Below are 22832 nucleotides of genomic sequence, written 5' to 3'. Positions count from 1 at the left end.
GAAAGCATTTAATGCTTTAACACCTAAGATTCAAAACCACAGCAACCTCTTAATACTGACTTCTTTTTCTATATACTTTTATACTTAAAGCCTTTCATGTATAATACAAGACAATAGTATCTCTGTGCATGATTGTGTCCCCAAGCAATCAATAAAGCTGAAATTACTGACTCACTGCTTAGTAATCAGAATCTAGCCCCATACCTCTATTCTAGACAATCTCCAGATGATATATTTGGTTTAGTACTGACTAAGTCTAAATGATAATTGTGCTTCCACCAACATTTACTAATCCAGCTAGTACCACTAACCATCTCTCCCAGGCATGTATTGGAATAAAATTGGATAGAATAAAAGCCATAGTCGCTCCACTGTCTTCTGGTGAAAGACTGCTTGCCACCTCCAAAGTCGAAATCATGGTCATCTGGGAGGTCTTAAAACTCGTGAGGAAAAAGAAAGAACTTATTCCTTTGATCACTTTTGTGGGTATTGCTGGATGTGCAGCAGCCTACATGTCCGTGTATTCCCTTTCCAAACCTGAAGTTTTTGTTGACAGATGGAACAATCCAGAACCATGGGATTATGTGAATCCTTCCAAGCCTCAAAAGCTTATCACGGTTAAGCAAAAGTGGGAACCTATTGAAGAGCTACAGGCTATCAAAAACATGACCAAATGAAGAGTCCTTCCAAAACACACTCTATCAATCTAGCAGAAACATCTCTGCACAAACTAGGCTACTGAAACCAGTGTGTGGAAGTGCTTCTGCTACATTTTTAGGGACTCCCTGCATTTTGGGGCAAGCTGAGAGATATCCATCCACACATTCCAAAAATAAAATTTTCATATTTGCCTAAAAAATAAATAAATAAAAGCCATGCTACTTGATGCCAATATCTTATGGGGCACAATCCTGGTCAATCCTAGAGATTACTGTTTGGATAAAAGATTCAACTACAAGGAATTCCTGCAAGTCTCATTTTTTTTCCTAGGCATTTCTAAAGTGAGGCAAGAATCGTTTTAAATACTATATTTTGCAGCAATAATATACCCATCTCTTCTCTCAAAATTATTATACAGAAATTATTCTAAGATATATTCACACAAAGGGAAAAAAAGACATAGTCACCCTGTCCAGAATATGTTACTTGGGCTTTTGTAGGAATAATATGGCACTTCTCCACTGAAAGCCTACTTGGAATTTTTTTTTAATTATACTTTAATGTCTCATCATGATGTGAAGGTGACCCTGTATTCTTAAGCTATGCAGGCAAAGTGCCAGCTTTGGCAGGTCTTACTTGGCTAAAGATGATTCCAATAATGGGCTATATGCTCATCGTCTGAGGACTGGAGAGTTCATCACTAGGGTAGGTTGAGAATGATGAATTTTTAGGCCACAACTACCCTAAAAGACTAGCTACTAAATTTAGAAGGATTATGATCTATGCCATGGAGGAACTATCCACTCCACAGGGACAAATCACAAATACCTAAAGTCTTAAAATAAGTAATGAGAGTATGTCATTGAAATGAAAGAACAGTCCTTTATAGCTTCAGATGTATGATAAGGAGATAAAAGTTAGTTCCAATTAACCTGTTCTTTGGCACTAACATGATAGATTCTGCCTGATTCTAACACTACCGAAGGTGCCTTTTTCTTTTTTGTGGATTGGGTCAAAAAAAGACAAAATTGGAAGGGAACTTGAGAAGTGATTCAGGCCATCCTTGCATCTCTTGAGGAAGACCACAGCCCCACTATCTTAGACAAGTTAGATAAAAGATATGCCTATAATTAGAAGTTATCTAGGTGGTATCTACTTGTAGATGGAATTTAGAGTTTGGAAAAACATTTATAAAAATGCAGGTGCCAGCTTCTATTTTTGAAGCTTAGGCAATAACATTTAAAACACTTTCTAGTAACTTAAGCAACACTTTTACTTTTAAAATGTATTTTTAGATTTATAGTAGCCTTATGGATTTAGATATGGACTTAGATTTATATCATTTATAGGTATACTAATTGATATTTTTATATATCATATAAATATATTTTTGTGGTAGCAAAGAATTGGAAACAAAGTAGATGCCTATCAATTCAGGAGTAGTTAAAGAAATTGTGATACATGAATGTAATGGAATATTACTATGCTGAAAGAAACAACAAATAAGATAAATACAAAGAAGCCTGGAAAGACTTGAACTGACAAAGAATGAATTAAGTACAGACAAGAAAATAATATCCACTATGACTACAACAGTGTAAGTGGAAAGAACCACAAAATAATCAAAAGTGAATGTTACAAAATTACAAAGAACAAGCATGGCCTCAAAGAAGAGATGTGAGGAAACACCTTCACCCCTCTCCTTTGCAGAACTGAGAGGTCCTTGGCTGTGGAATTTTAAAACTTTTTTTTTTTTTTTGCAGGATTGATCAATCTTACTTTTCTCGTATTTTTATTTTCTTTATTTTTTTCTTTTTTGGGGGGTGGGGGTGGGGCAATGAGGATTAAGTGACTTACCCAGGGTCACACAGCTAGTGTCAAGTGTCTGAGGCTGGATTTGAACTCAGGTCCTCCTGAATCCAGAGCTGGTGATTTATCCACTGTACCACCTAGCTGCTCCCTTTATTTTCTTTTAAAAAAAAAATTGTTACCTAAAGTGGCTTGGGGGGAGGTGGAGAGGGGCAGGGAACTGAGCAGTACTAGGGAAAATGCATTTTATTTCTCCATGCATACAGTAAAACCACTACTTAATGTTGGGTTCAATTTACTCAGAGCAGGTCATTAGCGATAGGATTTATTTTCTAAAGTGATGAGCAGAGCTAAGTCATCATTTGACTGACTAAGGCTAATTTGATTCAACATATGCCATTGCCTAATAGTGTAATGGCGACCCCAGTATCATATAGGACTGCTTTAAGAAAAGTCTGTTTCCAAGTTCTACAGTCATCTCTCAATTTCCCAGGGCCTGATGACCATTTGCTAGTCTGAACAGGCCTTTCTCCATTCCTACCCCCATCTGTGCCTCAGTATGGGGTTATTTCACTATCTAGTCACACTTCAGAGAAAGGGCTGGGGAAATAAATGAACTGAGCCCACCAATTTGACCTCTTAGTGTGGCTCTCAGCAAGTTTGCTGCCAGAGGAAAATGTAACCCTTGATTGAATAAAGTTAAATTTGGAGATTAACTGTGGATTCCAGGAAAGCCATTGGGCTGCTAGCTCACCATTTCCTTCTCTCCTTTATAGCTGAGCATCCAGCTACTTGCTCTTTGAAGGTAAAACAGCCTCTCCATCAAGCTTGCAACTTCAGTCCTCCTGTTTACTGAGAACCTACTTTATGCAGCCTAGAACTAGTATCAGGAAAATCAAAACCCACAGATATATAAACATTTTAGTGCGTGTAGTTTGGGGGGGTTTTTAACTGTAAGTTAACAAAATTTTGGAGAAAGATTTGGGTGATTTTATCTATTATTTATCTTCCCATGAGAATGAAGGGAACCCAGAGAGATCAAATTAATGTGGAGATGGAATAAAACGCATCTTCAATTACGCGTCCTGCTACTCTAAATATTAGAAAATGGATTGTGTTGCCTTTCTCATATGATTGAAGAGCAGTGTTATTTGTAGATGAGTAAATACCAGATGTGCGCCAGATTCTTCTACTGATAATACTCTCTCTCATTTCAGCGGTTTGACAAAAGTATACAAAAACTTCTAGCAACTAAAATTGCAGTTTACCTGATGACATTTTTAATAGTGACTGTGGCTTGGGCAGCACACATAAGGTATGCAAAATGGGAAGTATTTTTTTAAAGGTCCAAAATCTAAAAGGACAAGCAAATTTTGCTAACTTGCTACAGTAAGTCATTTCTTTGCAGCTACAATGAAAATTAAGTTAACAAGTACACATCTGGAACCTTTCTGTCTAAGAATTCAAGTATAGCCTGACAGGTTACTATATACCCTTTTCTGTATTCCCTGGAACAGTCAGTAAAAATATTATGGTAAACTTAAAAAGAGATGTCTGCCTTTATTCCACAGGGCTCCACAGCAATAAGAATAACTTGCCCCCATCCTACACAGTGAATACTGTTGGTCAATAAGTATTTATTAAGCACCTATCTTATGCCAAGCACTGTGCTAAGTTCTGTTTTTTACGACCATTGCAATCCTACAGTATCCTGGCATAGTTCCAGAAGAGGAATAGGGCATAGTAGAAGCCTGACAGTCATTCCCATATTCCTGGTTGTATGGGGGAAATGAAAACCAGTATTTTTGCCCTGTTCAATCGATTAACAAAGGGTACCATAGTAAGTTATTTGCCTAAGTATCAAGGAAACATCCTCACAAGGGAAATTCTCAATACCCAGGAAAATCTATGTAGTGGTTCTAAGCCATTACATTGAAACAAAAATAGCTTTTTCCTTTTTTCCCCTCTTACTAAGTTTGGCAGGTTTTTAAATCTTTTTATTCATACAAAATTATTTTCTTTCTAGCCTCTTGATGAATGGGTTGCAATGATTCCCTTTTCTCTTTTTGTCCCTATTGTTTTTCTTAAATTCTGAAGAACTTCACAGAACCACAGAATTTCAGAGATGAAAAATCTTAGGAACCAGCTAGGCCAATCCAAACCCCAAAAAGAAACACTTCTATAGAATAGCCAACAAGTGGTCAGCTTCTGCTTGAAAACCACCAAGGAGAATGGAGCCCTCTGTCTCTCGAGAAATCCCATTCCACTCTAACAGGAAGTTTTTTCTAACCTCAAACCCAAAACTGACCTAATTACATTTTTTATTGATTGTTCCTGGGACCAAACACAGTAAGTCTAATCCCCCCTTCCAGATGACAGCCTTTCAAATACTTCAAAAGAAGTCTTTCTCCATGCTGACCATCTCCATTTCTTGCTACTGATCCTCATATGACATGGACTTAAAGACCTTCACTATCCTAGTTAGCTTCTGAATGCCTTCCAACTTATCAGTGTCCTTTCCAAATCGGAGTGCCCACATCTGAACTCACTCCTGCATTGTAGTCTAACCAGGGAAGAGTACGGCGGGGACCATCAGCACCTTATTCCTGTAAGCTGTGTCCCTTAATGTTACCCAAGATCACATTTGTTCTTTGACTCCCATATCACACCATCTTTGCAGTCCACTGAAGCCCTTTTTAGACAAACTAATATCTTGCTACATCTTCCTCATTCTGTACTTTTGAAGTTAATGTTTTTTAAGTTAAGTATAGGATTTCACATTTATCCCTATTAAATTTCATCCTAGATTCAGACTAATGTTCTAGCCTGTCAGAATCTTTTTTTGTCCAGATTTTGTCATCCAGTGCATTAGTTCTAGACTAGATGGAACTAGTTGCTCAGCCTCTTCTCCCCCTTCCCCCCTAAAGGCCTAATTTTTGAAGAGTTGTTATACTTCATCACCAGTGCCTAGTATGGTCATTTGAACATGGCATTTGGTTTATGAAGTATTAATGGGGATTTTTTCCAGTTATATGTATGGCATTTGCAAATTCATAAAAGCTCAGAAATATGATTTAGACATGTTGACTACCTTCTTTTTTATAAATCATAAAAGTATTTTATTGTTTCCAGTTACGTGTAAAGATAGTTTTCAATATTGGTTTTTATATAAGATTTCGAGTTCCCTCCCCAGCAGAAAGCAATCTGATATAGGTTATATATGTACAATCACATTAAATGTTGACTACCTTCTTAACTATGTTTTTAAGGGGATGCCTTGGACCTTTTTTTTTAAATAAAAACATCTCTGAAAAGATAATGGAATTTCAATATGAAAATAGAATTCTACTTCAGAAAACATACCACTTTCATACATTTTCTAAGATTTGTATAATGTTCTAAAAATATTTACAAATCAAAATTTTACTCTGGAAATCTGAATTCCTCAGAAGTATAAATAGTCAGCCTTGGAGAATCAAAACACCAGACAAAAAATGAGAATCCAGAGATGAATCTTAGCTATTCAGGCCAAATAGACTCCAGTGTTAGAATACCTATGTATGGAAAGAGATACACATAGATTCTCATATATACATATATATACTTTTTTAAAAATGTCTGATACAAGGTCACTTTGTGCCCTATATCTTCATGTTTCTCCAATCACAGAGTCCAATTTGTTACAATCCAGTTCTGGAGTCAAAAGGCCAGACCACACAAGATTTGAGGGGCTGCTGACCAGACTGTGCTAATCTTATGTATCAGAACTTTATCTGGGTTACAATGTCAATTTTTAGAAAATCCTGCAACCTCTTAGGCTAACCTACATAGGATGAACCTGGAAACCCCAGATCTAATTGCTCCTAGGTTTGCTCTTAGAAACAACTATTACCTAAATGTGCCTTGACCAAGACCCACAATTCTAGATAGGAACCCAGATACCTAGTTTTTTGTTTTTTTTAAGTGAGGCAGTTGGGGTTAAGTGACTTGCCCAGGGTCACACAGCTAGTAAGTGTTAAGCGTCTGAGGGCGGATTTGAACTCAGGTACACCTGACTCCAGGGCCGGTGCTCTATCCACTGCACCACCTAGCTGCCCCTACCTGGTATTTCTTTATTCCCTTAATCTCCTCCCCCAGGTTGGCTCCCCCATCACTTTGGGCTATTCTGTCCCATTCTTTTTCCTAGTTTGCCTCTCACCTCTGAGAACCCTATTCTCCCATTTTCCCCACCTCCTTAGTCTCTCTGCCCACCTACCCACCCATGAACTTCCTATTCCTCCTTCCATTCCCTACATTGCCCATCCCATCTCCAACTTGGCTCTACAACCCCTGGATTTCTCATCTCTATATTTTCTCCCACCTTCTGTGTAGTACAGTAGAGAGAACACTAGATTTGGAGTCAAAGGACCGGGGTTCAAATCATAGTTCTTCAACTTACTACCTTCTATGCCCGAGAGTAAGTAACTATTCTGTGCCTCAGTTTCTTCATCTGTAAGATAGGAAATTGAACTAGATCTGAGGCCCCTTCCAACTTGAAACATGATACTGTGAACTAGCCACCAAGATACACACTATATAGCAAGTTTGTACTCAGGCTTCCTGAATTATTACATATGTCAGATGAGGAGTGCCCTTCATTGTGGTATTGCAGACTTAGTGTCTCCTGCTGCAAAGGGAATCCTTAAGTAGGGCTTCCAGTGCCTTAGAAACCTGAAATGAGGCACAGTCCACAAGGCAGTTGTAAAGAAAACTGTCTTAGGCAAGAAGGATACCAGTCTAGATCTAACTCTAAGCTTTATTTTTATTTAGTTGCTGCAAAGACAAACCCCAGAAATGTTGGTGTGGCGGCCCCTCCTGACTAATTCTTACTGTCAACATTAGCTATCCAGCCTCTAGGAATCCCAATAGCCACCTATATTCTTTGGCCTCTAAAGGCAGATGAGTTGACCACTGACTCACTCTGTGACAAGGCACTTAACCTCCAGGCCTGTTTCCTCATCTGTAAAATGGTCATCTTGATACTTACACTACTTCAAAGCATTGGATTTTATTACTAACAAATAAATATCATCACACTAATATTCTGAAAAAGACATGACTAAAAAAATACCTTGAGTTTGTTGAGTTGTACAGTCAGAAGAGAGTTTTTTAAAGCTTTCCAGATAACTGATACTTATTAACATGTGTTGCCAAGTTATTATAAAATTAAATATGAGATTTCATTTATTACTAACTATATTTCTTTGGTTTCCTCTTTTTTTTCCTTGCATTTTTTTCTAGACTATTCCAGGTAATTGGAATGATAGATGATACTTTGGCCTTGCTAAACCTGGTGAGTTTTTCTTTTCCTTCTTTTTAGAAATAATTTGAACTTACGAAATTGAGATGAATAATTCCTCTCCTCATGTACCAGGGTAATTATTCTTGACCCTCATTAACATAGTCAGAAATTTGTTTTGTCATGGAGAATTCTGTATTTCTACATTTTTTACATTATTTGACCTGTGAGTTCTAGACATGTCAGAGCATGTTGAGGAACAGTCAAAAGATAAAGCTAGACAGTTTGATGTAAGAAAGCTAAGAAGGGGCTTCTAGGTGGTATAGTGGATAAAGCTCCAGCCCTAGATTCAGGAGGACCTGAGTTCAAATCCAGCCTCAGGCACTTGACACTTACCAGTTGTGTAACCCTGGGCAAGTCACTTAACCCTCATTGCTCCTCCCCCCCCAAAAAAAAGGAAGCTAAGAAGATAAATTCTGTAGTTGAAATTGAGATGGGGTCAGTATGAGCTGTAACTGTTATATAGGTCTCCAGCGTGCCAAATTCTGTTATTTCTTCTTTTTTTTCAAGGCAGTGAGGGTTAAATGACTTGGCCCAGGGTCACACAGCCAGTAAGTGTCAAGTGTCTGAGGTCAGATTTGAACTCAGGTCCTCCTGAATCCAGGGCTCGTGCTTTATCCACTGCACCAGCTAGCTGCCCCCTCTGTTATTTCTTTTAAACCAAACTTGCAATAAAGGGGAGAGGTATTAGAGTGATTCCCCCAAAAATCAAATCTGACATCCTTTCCCTGCTCTCATCTGTCTCTTTTCACCTTTTTATTACTCCTAGTTCTGCCTCCTGGCATCAAACAGAATGTATCTCATCTCTGTTCCATATGACACCTCTTCAAGTACTTTAGACAGCTGTCATGTATCCCCCAGGTCTTCTGTTCTTCAAATGAAACATCCCTTGTTCCTTCAGTTAATCCTCATATGCCACGATTGACCTTCCTTCTCATTGCCCTCCTTTGATTACTCTTGTGCTTCCCAACACTGTGCTTCAGGTATGGCCCAACCAGGCCAGAGGTCACTGGAATTATCACATAGCTAGTTTTAGATAATATGCCTCTCTTAATGCAATCTAAGACTATATTAGCTTTTGGGGGTATAATATAATTGATATTGAACTTGCAGTCCACTAAAACACTAGATCAAATTTTCCATTTAGCAACATTTCCCCTACCCCTTGTACTTAAGAAGTTTATGTTTTTAACTCAAGTGCAAAGACAGCATATTTCATCTTGTTAGCCCAACATATTAACCTGTCAAGATCTTTTTGGATCCTGATTCTTCTATTTAACATATAAAATATCCTTCCTATTTTTATTTCATCTAAAAATGTGATAAACAGGCCATCTGTACCTTTATCCAGGTATTGATAAAATTATTGAGAGCCAAGCACAGATCCTTATGACACTGAGAAGAAAGGAGTGAAGAGGGTTGCTTGGATACTTTTTTTTTGGTGAGGCAATTGGGGTTAAGTGACTTGCCCAGGGTCACACAGCTAGTTAATGTCAAGTGTCTGAGTCCAGATTTGAACTCAGGTCCTCCTGACTCCAGGTCTGGGGCTCTGTTCACTGGGCCACCTAGCTTCCCCTGCCTGGATACTTTAAAAAAAAAAAAGGATCCAAGTCGGTTTCCTCTGCCTTGCCCTCACCCCAAAAGGGAACTGTGAGGTCATTGGCCTCCCATCATTTTTAGATAAACTATACCTGGATTGACAAGGATGTTACTTTAATTAAGCAGCTTAATGGCATTTTTTTCTTTTACAGGCCTGTATGATGATTATTACCTTCTTGCCATACACGGTGAGTTAACTTCAGATCCCTCTTAGTGCCAACCATAAGTAAGTCATCAAATGTCTCTTAAGTTTACTATGCTTAACCTTGCCTTTTTCTCTGCTGTGGAGGAGATGAAAAATTAGATCCAGATCCTGCCTTTAGAAGTCTGAAACAAATCTCACACATCTGGGACAACTAGGTTGTGAAACACCAACAAACTCTAGTGTTTAGCATAAAGAGAAAAGAAGGTTGGAGAGGGGGGAAGAAAATGTATATTTGAAGGGCATTCCTATGAAAGAGGGATTAAATTTGTTGTTTGGCTAAGAGAGGAGAACTAAGACTAGGTTTATATTACCAGGAGGCAGCTTTCAGCTCAGTATTACAAAGAACTTTCTCACAAGTGAAGCTATCTCACAATGGTTTGTGCTGCCTCAAAAAGTAGTGAGCTCAAGTGATTGCAACTGTACAAACAGAGGTTAGATAAACACTTGTCAGGGAAATTGTAGATTGTACTGGATAGAAGGTGAGATTAAGTGGCTTCTAAAGTCTCTTTCAATTCTGAAAATCTGTGATGTGCAAACCAGTGGTGATAGGTATCACCTGCCTCATTGGAATGTTGAAGAATTACTCGATAACTAAAGATTTCAGTGAACTTTAAGTTCTTAGGTAAATGTAATATTTATATAAATATGCAGAAATGATTCATTGAATTTTTTAATGTATCATATTTTTAATTATTTCAGCATAGAAGAAGATATTTATGTGGAAAAGCTTTTTGTTTTGTTTTAATTTTTAAGTAACTTATTTTAAATTGCCTTAGTAGCTAAGAATACAAAAACAGGTGTTACTTTTCAGTCGTTAACTCCACAAGCTTGGATATCTCTACCTGGGCTAAACCTCAAATGTCCATTGTGCAACACATCCTCAGGTTTCTAAACCTTCCCAAAGATCTTTAAAGGTGGATACTTAGCAGTTTGAAATAAGCCCTCTCTAGAACAAAGGGGTGAGCTAGCTACATCATTGTAAGGCAATCATGCTCCTAAGCCCCTGAGGGCTAATTACAGTCTTCTAACCACACTACTGGTATTTCTAGCCCTTTTCCTTCCTCTCTTATTTCTCACTTTCTCCTCTTTTCCCATCTCTTCTTTCTTCTCCCTCATCTCCTTTTTCTTTCTTACTCCCCACTGTCTCCCCTTACTCTCTCCTGTGATCCCCTTCTTTCAGTTTATTTTTCCTTCTTTCCTGCCTTTCTTCCTTCTCAGATATATGTACCTTAGACCTGTACTTGTGGACATCAGTTTTGCCCTTATGCTCAGGAGTCCAAAGGCTATTGACTTTGGAATTAGATATTCTTCAATGTTCCCTTCTATTTTTGCATTTTATTATAGAGGTATTTAAAGTTCAAGGTGCGATGGTGGTGTTAGCTTCTAATTTCATAACATTTCTTCACAAATGTTTGGTATCTCAGTAAAGTGCTTAACATTTAAGCTTTCCTTTGCAGTTTTCCTTAATGGCCTCCTTTCCTGATGTGCCTCTGGGTATTTTCCTGTTTTGCATTTGTGTCATCGCCATTGGCCTCAGTCAGGTACAGTTAATTCAAATGACTTCTTTAAAAAAAAAAAACTAAGTTCTATTAATGATTTTTTTACTTCATTATTTCCTTCTAGTAACCCCATTACCACCATCAATATAGAAGCCATTCTTGTAAAAGTCAAGTGCTAAAGCAATTAAGTGCCTGAGTATTCATTTAAAGAGACATGCATGGTATAATATGCTGGTTTGAACCTCATATGTGCCAAACTACTTTGCAGTTTTCTCAATGGTTTACCAAATAATAAATCTTTCCCCTATTAGTCAGTATTCTTAGGTTTATCAAACTCTAGGATTCTTTGTTCATTTGCTACTGGGTCTTGCTTATCTAGATTGTTTCCCTGAACTCAGGCTTCTTCACTTTGCCTCCCCTTTGTGTTCTAATTTCATAACAGTCAGACCTCACACAAAATTAAACAGACTGCCTCAAGAGGTAGTGAGTTCCTTGCTCCTAAGCTTTAGTAGAGACCAGATGTAACATGTGTAAAGGAGATGCTGTAAAGGAGATTCGTGCTTTAAGAATCTAAAATTACTCCAACTTCTGAGATTCTAGAATTCTGTAATAATCAAAGAGGAAGATGAAATATATTGGTACTGCTACCTCCTTATGACAGTTCCTGTATGGGGTTAGACAGCTATTGTAGCAAAGGGTACCTAATATAAGTTGAATCTGAGATCAAGAAGGGGTCCCTGGGATTCAGAGCCCATTCCCAAAAAGAGTATGCTTGGTATGCCTCCCACATTATCAATAGCTCCCAAAACCTCATTTGGTAAGGAGGGGAAGACTAAAAATCAATTGGAGCACAGATAAAAATATGAATTGTTTTTCACACAGAAAGATAAGAAACCCCCTTGGTATCCATATCTACTCATAAAAAAAGTATTTTGCACAAAAGAAAAACATTAACGACAAAAGGGAAAGGAACTGACAATCCCAACCGTCAAAATTCCTCATCTATACTCAAAAGGGATTAAGCCTCAGGAAAGCATGAATTAAAGTGTAAAAACAGATACATATTTGTTAGGCTGACTAATTGAAATAGTTATAGGAGGGGCAGCTAGATGGTGCAGTGGATGAAGCACCGACCCTGGATTCAGGAGGACCTGAGTTTAAATTCAGCCTCAGACACTTGACACTTGCTAGCTTTGTGACCCTGGGCAAGTCACTTAACCCTCATTGCCCTTCAAAAAAAAAAAAAAGAAAGAAAAGAAATAGTTATAGGAAACTAAGATAGATTTTACTTCCACAGGGCAACACCAACAAGGAGAAAATAATAGAAAACAAATAAAAGTTATTACTTGTAACAATAAATGGATCCCTATTAAAAATAGAAAGAATTACAGAACAGACTAAGAAGCAAAATCAGTAAATATGTTGTTTATAGGAAAATACTTAATGCAAAAAATTAGATTAACAAAAAAGGAACAAAATGACCAATCAAAGGAAAGTTTCCAAAATTAAGAGCATAGATAAACAAACTAGAAAATGAAAGGGGGCAGCTAGGTGGCGCAGTGGATAAAGCATTGGCCTTGGATTCAGGAGGACCTGAGTTCAAATCCAGCCTCTGACACTTAACTAGCTGTGTGACCCTGGTAAAGTCACTTAACCCTCATTGCCCTGCCAAAAAAGAAAGAAAGAAAATGAAAGAATATTTGAGTTGATAAATAATAAACTAGAGAATTTAAAGGAAAAAGATGTTAAAATATAAATTTCCCAAACTGATATAACAAGAAGCTATTAATTTAAATAGATCAATTTCAGAGAAAGAAATAAGACTAGTCATTAAACAGTTACTCCATCAAAAAATACAAGACTCAGGGGCAGCTAGGTAGCTCAGTGGCCCTGGATTCAGGAGGACCTAAGTTCAAATCCAGTCTCAGACACTTAACAATTACTAGCTGTGTGACCCTGGGCAAGTCACTTAACCCTTATTTCCCTGCAAAAAAAAAAAAACATGACTCAGACAGATTCATATGTAAACCCTTTAAAATTTTACAAAAACAGACCTCCCTAGGTTACAGAGTTTATTCATAGATATAGAACACAACCAATAGAAAAATATAGAACACTACCCAATACTTTTATGAAGCAAATAAATATGTTATGGATTTTTACATTTTTAATGATGTCACTAATGAATATAGATACAGAAATAGAAAATAAAATGTCAGCTAACAAAATAGGGAAAGACATTTTTTTTAAATTATTCATTATAACAAAACAGGATTTATTCTGGGTGTATAAGGCTACTTCAACATCTGAAAATTTACATACAGACAAAAAATATAATTATTTCAATAGATAAAGGAAAAGCTCTTTTAAAAAGTCAACATTAATTCATTATTTTAAAAACAACATTTAAAAGAGTACATACAGAGAAATTTTTCTTCAATACAATCAACAGTCTCTACCTCAAGCCGACTCAGTGTAATATGCAGAGAGAAACAGGCATTCATAACAGGTATAGTACAAGGATAACCACCTTCACCACTTTTATTACAAGCAGTTGTAATAAGACAGAGTGGAGAGGGGGAATATTAATGACATTAATATTGAAAAGAAGAGATTAAAATATAAGTAATTAGGGGGCAGCTAGGTGGCGCAGTGGATAGAGCACCGGCCCTGGAGTCAGGAGTACCTGAGTTCAAATCCGGCCTCAGACACTTAACACTTACTAGCTGTGTGACCCTGGGCAAGTCACTTAACCCTAATTGCCTTACTAAAAAAAAAAAAAAACTATAGGATTCTTGACACCAAAACTTAAAGAGAGCATGGGTGCACCAACACAAGGGGTAGTTTTCTATTCTTTTTTTTTTTTTTGAGGCATTCAAGGTTAAATGAATTGCCAGGGTCACACAGCTAGTAAGTGAGGCCAGATTTGAACTCAGGTGTCCTGATTCTAGGACCAGTGCTCTAAATGTCGTACCACCTAGCTGCCCCATAGTTTTCTATTCTTGAAAGCCATTATAGCAGTCACAAAGTTAAACTACATATCCAGTCTGCATGCTACCTGAGGAGGTAGAATAGAAAGAAGATTTTAAATTAAGGCACCTGATTTTGAGTCCCAGCACAAATACTAATTAACTTGTCTGGGAAAAGGTTCTCTCCTCCTTTCTTGGGTCTTACTGTTGGGAACTAACTTAAAATAGACATAACATGGGGGCAACTAGGTGGTGCAGTGGATAATACACTGGCCCTGGATTCAGGAGGACCTGAGTTCAAATCTGGCCTCAGACACTTGACACTTACTAGCTGTGTGACCCTGGGCAAGTCACTTAACCCCAATTGCCTCACTAAAAAAAAATATAAAAAAAATATAAGTAATTACAGATGACCTGATGATTTATCTTTAAAAATCCAATAATCTCAGCCAGTAGATTAATAGAGACAATAAATGATTTCATTAAGTTTGCAAAGTACAAAATCAATACACTGAGAATTTTGAGTTTTTATCTACTAGCAATAAAGATCAAGAAAACATAAAAATTCATTTATAATAACAAAAATAAATGCATAGGGGGCAGCTAGGTGGTGCAGTGGATAGAGCTCCGACCCTGGAGTCAGGAGTACCTGAGTTCAAATCCAACCTCAGACACTTAACACTTATTAGCTGTGTGACCCTGGGCAAGTCACTTAACCCCAATTGCCTCACTAAAAAAATTAATAATAAAATTAAAATAAATGCATAGGCCCACCTATCTAAAGACAACTATTAAATCATTATGATTGAAACAAAAGGTGACCCACGTAATTGTAGAGATTGTTAGAATTTGTAAATAGATTGGATTGATTTAGTGAAAATGACAGTACTATCAAAATTACTTTCTATATTTAATGAGACAAGAGACATCTGGTTGTTTCCTATTTTAACTAATTATTCTTGTTAGTAGATGCTAATTCACTTGTTTTTTATGTGATGTTTTTTATGTGTCACTTGGGATCCAATGTGGACAGTAACAACCCATATTGGCTTGTGTATTGCCTTGTCTGTTTCATTACCTAAGAAGAGTGTTGTATTTAACTTGTCCACCAAGGGGCACTCAAGCCACTAGTGAAGTGATTTCACCATAGCCCATGATACAAAAGTAGAAGCTTCCCACCATCAAATGGCCTGGCAGGTAACAAAGCCACACTGGCCAAATTCAGAATCTGATTAGGGGATGATGAAATGTGGCTCCAGACTATTAGAAGTTTATAGAAAAATGTATGACTCAATACTTCCATATTTTCTCTGTGTTTAGAATTTTACCTTCTCCATTAGTAACCCTCTATATTTATACTACCCAGTTAATAAACTTTCTCTAGCCAAATAACACATTTAATATAACAAAGATGCAAGGCAAAATGCTTCAATACTGCTGTATGAACATTCCAGCCCAGCTGTATCCCAGAACCCCCATCCCCACAGAACAAGGGAGAAAGATGAGGAGGGTGATACTCATATCCAGAACCTAGCTCCAGGTCTCAGATTAGAAAAGTGAAAATCACCACAATAGAAAACAGGGAATATTGGAAGGTAGATCCATTTCCCAGACTTCTCTAGCTAATGACATTTTTAGAAGCTGCCTGTCTTAGCCACCAATCCAGACTCACCTCTGTATAGTAGTTCCCAGCCAGCTACTCTCTGAGACTGGCATGCCCTTGCATGCAAGGCCCTGTTCCTGCTGCAGTCTTGGCCTCAGCTCTCATGCTAATGTTGTACGGTCAGACCACACAGCTTCCCCAAACCCCAGAAGTTCTCAGTCTCAAAGGTAGTAACTAAGTGCAAAAGAAGCAAAGGCATACCTGTGCATCAGGTACTGTTTTGTCCTGTGCTGAGTGCATGCTGGTCAAGTCCTGATGTTTACCTAATGAGAGAAGGGGGGAAGAGTATAGTGATTGTTAGAAGCTCTATTTTATTCCTCCTTTTCTTCACCCCACCCCAGACACTAGGGCAAATTATGTTTTGAGGAAGATAACAGAATAAGTGCTGGCTGAAGGAATAGAAGTACTGAAAGCATCCTTTAAATTTCAGTGCCCCAGGTAAAACCCCAGTTCTCCTGCCCTAGGTATGGCCCTGACCACACCCATCAAATTGTCATAAATAATTAAAAATTAGTGAAACTCAGTGAGTACTGATGAACTCAGGAAAGGGGGACTAGGGGGAGGAAAACAAGAAAACATTCATTTCTAGTGACATTGCAAACTTGTAGAATGTTTACTGCACCCCTCTCCAATAAAAAACAGGAAAATAATCATGTTTTTTAATCCAGTCATTCTGATGTGAAATTGCTTTGAAATCCTGGCCTTCAAGTAAAGTTGACCCTGAAAGTATTTTTTTAAAGCTATCTTCTCAGGGGCAGCTAGGTGGTGCAGTGGATAAAGCACTGGTCTTGGATTCAGGAGGACCTGAGTTCAAATCCAGCCTCAGACACTTGACACTTATTAGCTGTGTGCCCTGGGCAAGTCACTTAACCCTCATTGCCCTGCAAAACAAACAAACAAAAAAACCAAATAAAACAAATAAAGCTATCTTCTCAAAAGTTTCCAGGCAATATTATCTGTAATTGCAAGAAACTTGAAACAACTTGAAATGGTTTATTTGTTGGCACATTAAGGTACTGTAGTGCAATTAAGATTAACAAATATAAAGAATTATGGGAAGACCTTGAGAATTAATGCTAAGTCCCCCCCCCAAAAAAAAGACCTAGAAGAACCAAGTATTACGTATAACCATATAAGAAGAAAAGTGAATAGGAATGAATAGACAAAGAACTTGATGGAGACTTAAATTAGTATCTAAAAATTAATAGTTTATTTATTGAAATTAAATTAAATGTAACAGTTACAAGGTAAACTTAATTAGTTTTATGAGATTGTATAAATTGGTATATAGGTTGTTTGTATGTAATTGTTTACTTGTTGTCTTCCCCCAGTAGATTGAGCTCCTTTAGGGCAGGGGCTGTCTTTTGCTTTTCTTTGTATGCCCCGAGCTTAGCACAATTCCTGGCACAGACTAGATGTTGACAGATGTCCGATATTAAGCTTATGAAAATCATTTTTAAACTAAAACAATCTTTTGTTTCTTGTTTTCTTCAGTACTTTAAAAGTTGGCAGTGTGAGTGGGCATTCCTTCCACTGCCACAGATTGCATGATTTCGTGACTTGATGTACCAAAAAGCACCATCTGGAGGCCAGCATTCTGGGGATGAACTTTTCTAGACTTGGCCAGGCTGGTCCTGAGACTAATAATAATAATAACAATAATTTTTAAAATGCTGTTGCTGAGTAGCCAGAATTCAAAGCCTTCCTCACTTCGTAGTGACTAGAGCTAGAACATCAAGCACCCCATTCTCTGCACTTTCCTGTCAATCATTCCAACAGTGCTGTTCATCTCTCAGAAGACAGTATTTTTCCTTACAGCTTCAGGTCCAAGGAGCCAGTGTGGCCCATCTTTCTTTTTCTCACTTAGTGTGCATCATACTTTTCTGAGGTTGACATGCATGCCAGCTACATGTGCTAACATTGATTTATCCTCCTTCCTCACAGGCAGCAATTGTGACCTATGGGTTCCATTACCCATACTTACTAAATCGCCAGATCCAGCAGTCAGAGAACAAGGCCTTCTACAAGCAGCATATCTTAAATATTATACTCAGAGGACCAGCTCTGTGTTTTTTTGCCGCTATCTTCTCCTTTTTCTTTTTCCCTGTGGTAAGTTCCTTACTTTCCACTAAAGTCACAGTGCGAAGGTACCCCTGGGTTCTCAAAGGTAATGCAGCACAAGATCAGGCAGGTCCTACCAATATTGAAAGGTTTCACATATGGGCCCAGGAACAGACTATATCACCTAAACAAGAGCCTAGTTCAGTTTAAGGAGACTAATCATCAGGTTGGCTGCAAAGGGATGAATTCTTAAACCATAGAAGCTCCCAAAGACTGTCTCCTAAGACATAGCAATGTTGCGAACTGCATCAGTGAGACTAACCACACCCATGAAACCACAAGTCATTAAAGTAAAATCCTAATGATGCCATTCCCCTAGGAATGGTTTTTCATCAGACAGGATTTAGAACTGTCTCTCAAAAGAAGAGGCATTTAATAATTCAAACAAAAAATAAAGATATACAAACAATAAAAGCATGTCTGATATAAAATGTAAGCCCCATAGTGATGATTTGAACTTCTCAGCTGGATTTTCCTTGAATCTATCACTTTACAAAATTAGATAAAGATATTATTCTTTCACCGAATCACTGAGTCAGAGTTGGAAAGGATCTCAGAAGCCATCTAGTGCTACCTTTACCTGACTAAGAATCCCTGTTATGACATTCCTGATGAGTGGTTATCCAGACTACGAAGACCTCTCATTAGAGGGAACCCATTTTTGTCAACACAGCCCATCACAATGCCTTTTGGGTCCAATTAACTTCAGTTCTACAAATATTTATTACATACCTACTATGTGCAAGGCATTGTGCTACGTACTGGAGATATGGAGATAAAAACAAAATCCATTACCCTGAAGGAACTTATATTCTAATAATTGTTAAGAAGTTTTTGTCATATCGAGCCTACATCTGCCTCTTTACAATTTCTACCAATTGCTCTTATTGTTGCCTTCTGGGTTTAAGCAGAACAGATAAGCTTTATAATACATAAAGATACCTGTTATGCCTCCCCAAGTCTTGTTCCCTAGGCTAACCATTTTCATTGTTTTGATCCTGATATGGTATGTTCTCTAGATCTCCCACAGTCCTAGTGACTCTTTTCTGGATACCATAATAGTGGAAGTTGTAGAGAGGCACATTTGGACTTGATGTTAAGAAAAACTTCCTAACTATGAGAGTTATTCCAAATGGGCTGTCTCTGGGAAGTAGTGGGTTCACCCTCACTTGACATATTTAAGCAGAGACTAAATGACCATTCAGCAGGCCTGTGATAGAGGAAATTATTTTTCATGCAAAGGTTGAACCAGATGGCCCCAAAGTCTCTTCCAGCCTAAGGATTCCATGATTCTGTGATTCCTTCCTTGATGCACAGAACTGAGCACAGTGCTCCAGCTGTGGTCTGACCAGAGCAGGATATCAAAGAATTCAAACACCTCACCCCAATTCTGGTGCCTCTCTCAATGCAGCCTAAAACAGCATTAACTTTTTAAACTATCAGATCACACTGTTAACTCATATCAATAATAATAATAATACTAATGAGCTAGCTTTTATAGAGCACTCTAAGACTGACAAAGTGCTTTACATATGTTATTTCATTTGATATTAAGCTAGCAATCCACTAAAACCCCCAATCTTTTTCATATGAACCATTATCTAGCTATTATTCCTCTGTACTCTACAGTTTACCTTTTATATGTTTACCTTTTAAATTTTGTCTCATTCCATTTAGGGAAGTAGTATAACATAATAGAAAAAGTACTGAATATGGAGTCAGGAGACCTGGGTTCAAATCCTATCTCAGACATTCACTGTATGATCTTTGGCAAATCACTTACCCTTTCAAAATCTTTTTCTTCATCTGTAAAATAGAGGAGATAATAATACCTACAATACCTACCTCACAAGGTAGAAAATACTTTGCAAACAATGCTATAAAAATATGAATTTTTGTTAGTATTCAGTCCAGTGTTGGGGCAGCTAGGTGGCGCAGTGGATCGAGCACCGGCCCTGTAGTCAGGAGTATCTGAGTTCAAATCCGGCCTCAGACACTTAACACTTACTAGCTGTGTGACCCTGGGCAAGTCACTTAACCCCAATTGCCTCACTAAAAAAAGCAAAAAAAAAAGTATTCAGTCCAGTGTTCTATCATATCAAGATCTTCTTGGATCCTGATAATATTGCCAAGAATGTTAGCTGTGCCTCCCAGGTTGTGCCATCTGCAAACTTGGTAAAGTTTCTGTGGCTGGTGCAGTAGAAGGAGCTCCAAATAGGGAGTCAAAGGTAGGTTATAATCCCAGCTCTGCCCCTTATTACTGGTGTGACCTTGAGCTTTAGGGACCCTTCTGGCTCTAAAGCAGTATTTGATATTTCTTCAGACACCAGTAAACATGTCGACTAGTACAGGATAAAGACAGATCCCTTGGCCATTAAACTAGAGAACTTACCTCCAAGTTGATATTGATCCCTTAATGATTACTCTTTGTGTCTGGTTATTTGACTAGCTCCAAATCTACCTCCCCATACTATTATCTAGTCCATATCTCTCCAACATGTTCACAGTATAACATAATTTTGTCATGATTTTCACATCTACAGCATTCTTTGTCAGAAATAATTAGGTTAGGGAGAAGCTAGGTGATGCAGTGGATAAAGCACTGACACTGGATTCAGGAGTACCTTAGTTCAAATTCGGCCTCAGACACTTGACATTTACTGGCTGTGTGACCTTGGGCAAGTCACTTAACCCCTGTTGCCCCGGGGAAAAAAAAATAAAACCAAACAGAAATAATTAGGTTAGTCCAGCCTGACTAGTTATTGATGAAACCATGCTAAGCCTTTTTTTTTTTGCCTACAGAAAAATTATTGATAGCTTTTATTTTTATGTCAATGTAATTTCCCAACATAGACCTCCTTTTATGTGCTAGTTAGTAATTATTGCTTACCTCTTAGTACTTAAAAACCTTCCCTTTGTTCTAGAATTTTGCCCTAAAACAAACTAGGCAATGGTCTCTGGGTTTGACTGTATTCACTTTTTTTGAAAATTAGGAAATTAATCCTTCCCTAGTTCCAAGGCACTTTTCCTATTCTCAGAGATTTGCCAAAGACCACCACCAGTAGCTCACCAATTGCATCTACCAGTTCTTTCAGTAACATAGGATATACTTTGGAGAGGCAGGTTTGCATAGGGGTTGGAGCACTCAGCCTGGAGTTAGGAAGACCTGAGTCCAAATCCTGCCTCACGCATTAATAGAGTGACTCTAGACAAGTTATTTAACCTCTCTGTTCCTTAGTTTCCTCATCTGTAAAATGGAAGTAATAATAGCACCTACTTCACAGTTTTTGTGAGAATCAAATGAGGTAATATATATGTAAGTACTTTGAAAACCTTAAAGCTCTTTCTAAATGTTAGCTCCTGCTACTTCCGTACTGGTCTAGTGACTCAAATTTATTGATAACAGTTGGATATAGTCTTACATCTCTTCACTTCTCTTTGGTTTTCACTTCTTACTAATAATTTTTATTCCCCATCTAAAGATAATTCTTTCTGAAAGAGAAAATAGAAGCAAAGTAAATGTTAAGTCAATAGACCCTTCTTACTAATGTTATCAAAATCCAGTCCACCCAAAATCAATAGTGATCCTCCCTCTTCTTTCCTGTTCTCTTTGGTCCCATTGTAACTTTAAAAAATTTTTTTTTTCCTTTGCTTTCATCACTAGCCTCAAGTCAATCCGAGCTTTAATGTTCCTGATGCTATTCTTATAGGACCATGTTACCATTCTTTCATATTCACCCTCATTTACCTGTTCTTGCTTCCATCTTCTTTGTATGTCATTTAAAAATCTGAAATGTTTGACAAGTTCTTGTGTAGCCATTTTTATCTTTAGGTATTGTCCTTTTTTTCTCCTCATCATAATAATATCTGCTTAAGTCTTTAGAATTCTACTTTCAAAAACTTCCCATCCCTCTTGGGTAACCTTCCTTGGAAATGTATTACCTGTTCGATCCTATCCATTCATTCTCTGGACTCTTTGAAATCCATACTCTGAGAACCTAGGGTCTATATATCAGACTATGCTTTACTTTACTTTCTCCTACCATGAACTCCTAGAGGCCAGTATGCTGGTCAGCACTAAAAACTTTCTATTGCTTTTGTTAATCAAACCCATATCCCAACCCTATGTATAAATTCTATGAAGATTTCTGACTTGAGGTCTAAATCTATGGTGCCTTATTCCTAACTGAATTAGAGCAACTGAATTCTGTTCTCCTCTTCTGTGCATCAGATTGCAGGCATGGCACCTCGCCCATGGTCAGCACCTCCCACTCAATCTTTTAGAAGCTGGGAAAAAAACCCTCACATTTTTCCATTCCCTTCTCTAACTCCTATTATTCTCCCCATTGACTAGCAGCAGGCCATGCAATTATCTGGAAGCTCAAAGAAACCTGCAGCAAAAAAAAAAAAAAAACTAGAAAAGTGAGAGGCAAAACTGGCTGCCATCAACCCTGCTGCAATGGCCAGGACCCATATCCCTTTTAATTCTCACCCTGGTAAATTACTTACTGTAATAATTCAACAGAGCTATCATTTTGTTCATGTGGTCATTCCTTCCATTAATGCCTACCCATCCTGTGTACTTCTTATCCTCATCTTCCCATTGTAGGAGAGAGGGAGAAGGCTACCTGATATACTAAAGCCTTCTATTTCTTTTTACATGCATGTACACCAAGGGAGCACATGGCTGTCCATCCATTATCCCTTATTGTCATTACATATTCAGCCCATCTTTCTTCTATTCAAAAATTTCTCTGATGACATCATTTTCACTGATACTCACATTCAGTTACTCATTTATATTGTGTTGTAACCTAATTATATGTACATTACATCTCTCCATTGCTCTTTAGAGCTCTTTAAAGCTCTTTAGAGCTCTTTAAAGACAAGTCTTTCCATGACCTGCAGCCATAGATTATCACTGGAAGGATATTGGTGTTTAAAAAAGGGGGTGGGAGGGGGCAGCTAG

At 37.8% G+C, this 22832-nt stretch overlaps 1 protein-coding gene and 1 long non-coding RNA gene across 2 annotated transcripts in view; one reads left to right on the top strand and one right to left on the bottom strand.

The window, feature by feature from the left end:
- The window catches only part of TMEM175 (transmembrane protein 175), a 43673-nt gene that overhangs the window by 8531 nt on the left and 12310 nt on the right, over positions 1–22832 (top strand). Inside the window, exons 4-8 of the mRNA XM_043969555.1 lie at positions 3687–3784; positions 7750–7801; positions 9559–9594; positions 11069–11152; positions 17687–17851. Coding sequence (XP_043825490.1) covers positions 3687–3784; positions 7750–7801; positions 9559–9594; positions 11069–11152; positions 17687–17851 — 435 coding nt within the window. The remainder of the gene's footprint in view (positions 1–3686; positions 3785–7749; positions 7802–9558; positions 9595–11068; positions 11153–17686; positions 17852–22832) is intronic.
- LOC122730430 overlaps positions 15942–22832 on the bottom strand; it is a 52640-nt gene continuing 45749 nt past the window's right edge. The window contains exon 3 of the long non-coding RNA XR_006353504.1: positions 15942–16005. This is a non-coding gene — a long non-coding RNA (uncharacterized LOC122730430). The remainder of the gene's footprint in view (positions 16006–22832) is intronic.

Source organism: Dromiciops gliroides, chromosome 6 (assembly GCF_019393635.1).
Source record: "Dromiciops gliroides isolate mDroGli1 chromosome 6, mDroGli1.pri, whole genome shotgun sequence".
In the NCBI taxonomy this organism is placed as follows: domain Eukaryota; kingdom Metazoa; phylum Chordata; class Mammalia; order Microbiotheria; family Microbiotheriidae; genus Dromiciops; species Dromiciops gliroides.
This window is presented reverse-complemented; position numbering and strand designations above follow the sequence as displayed.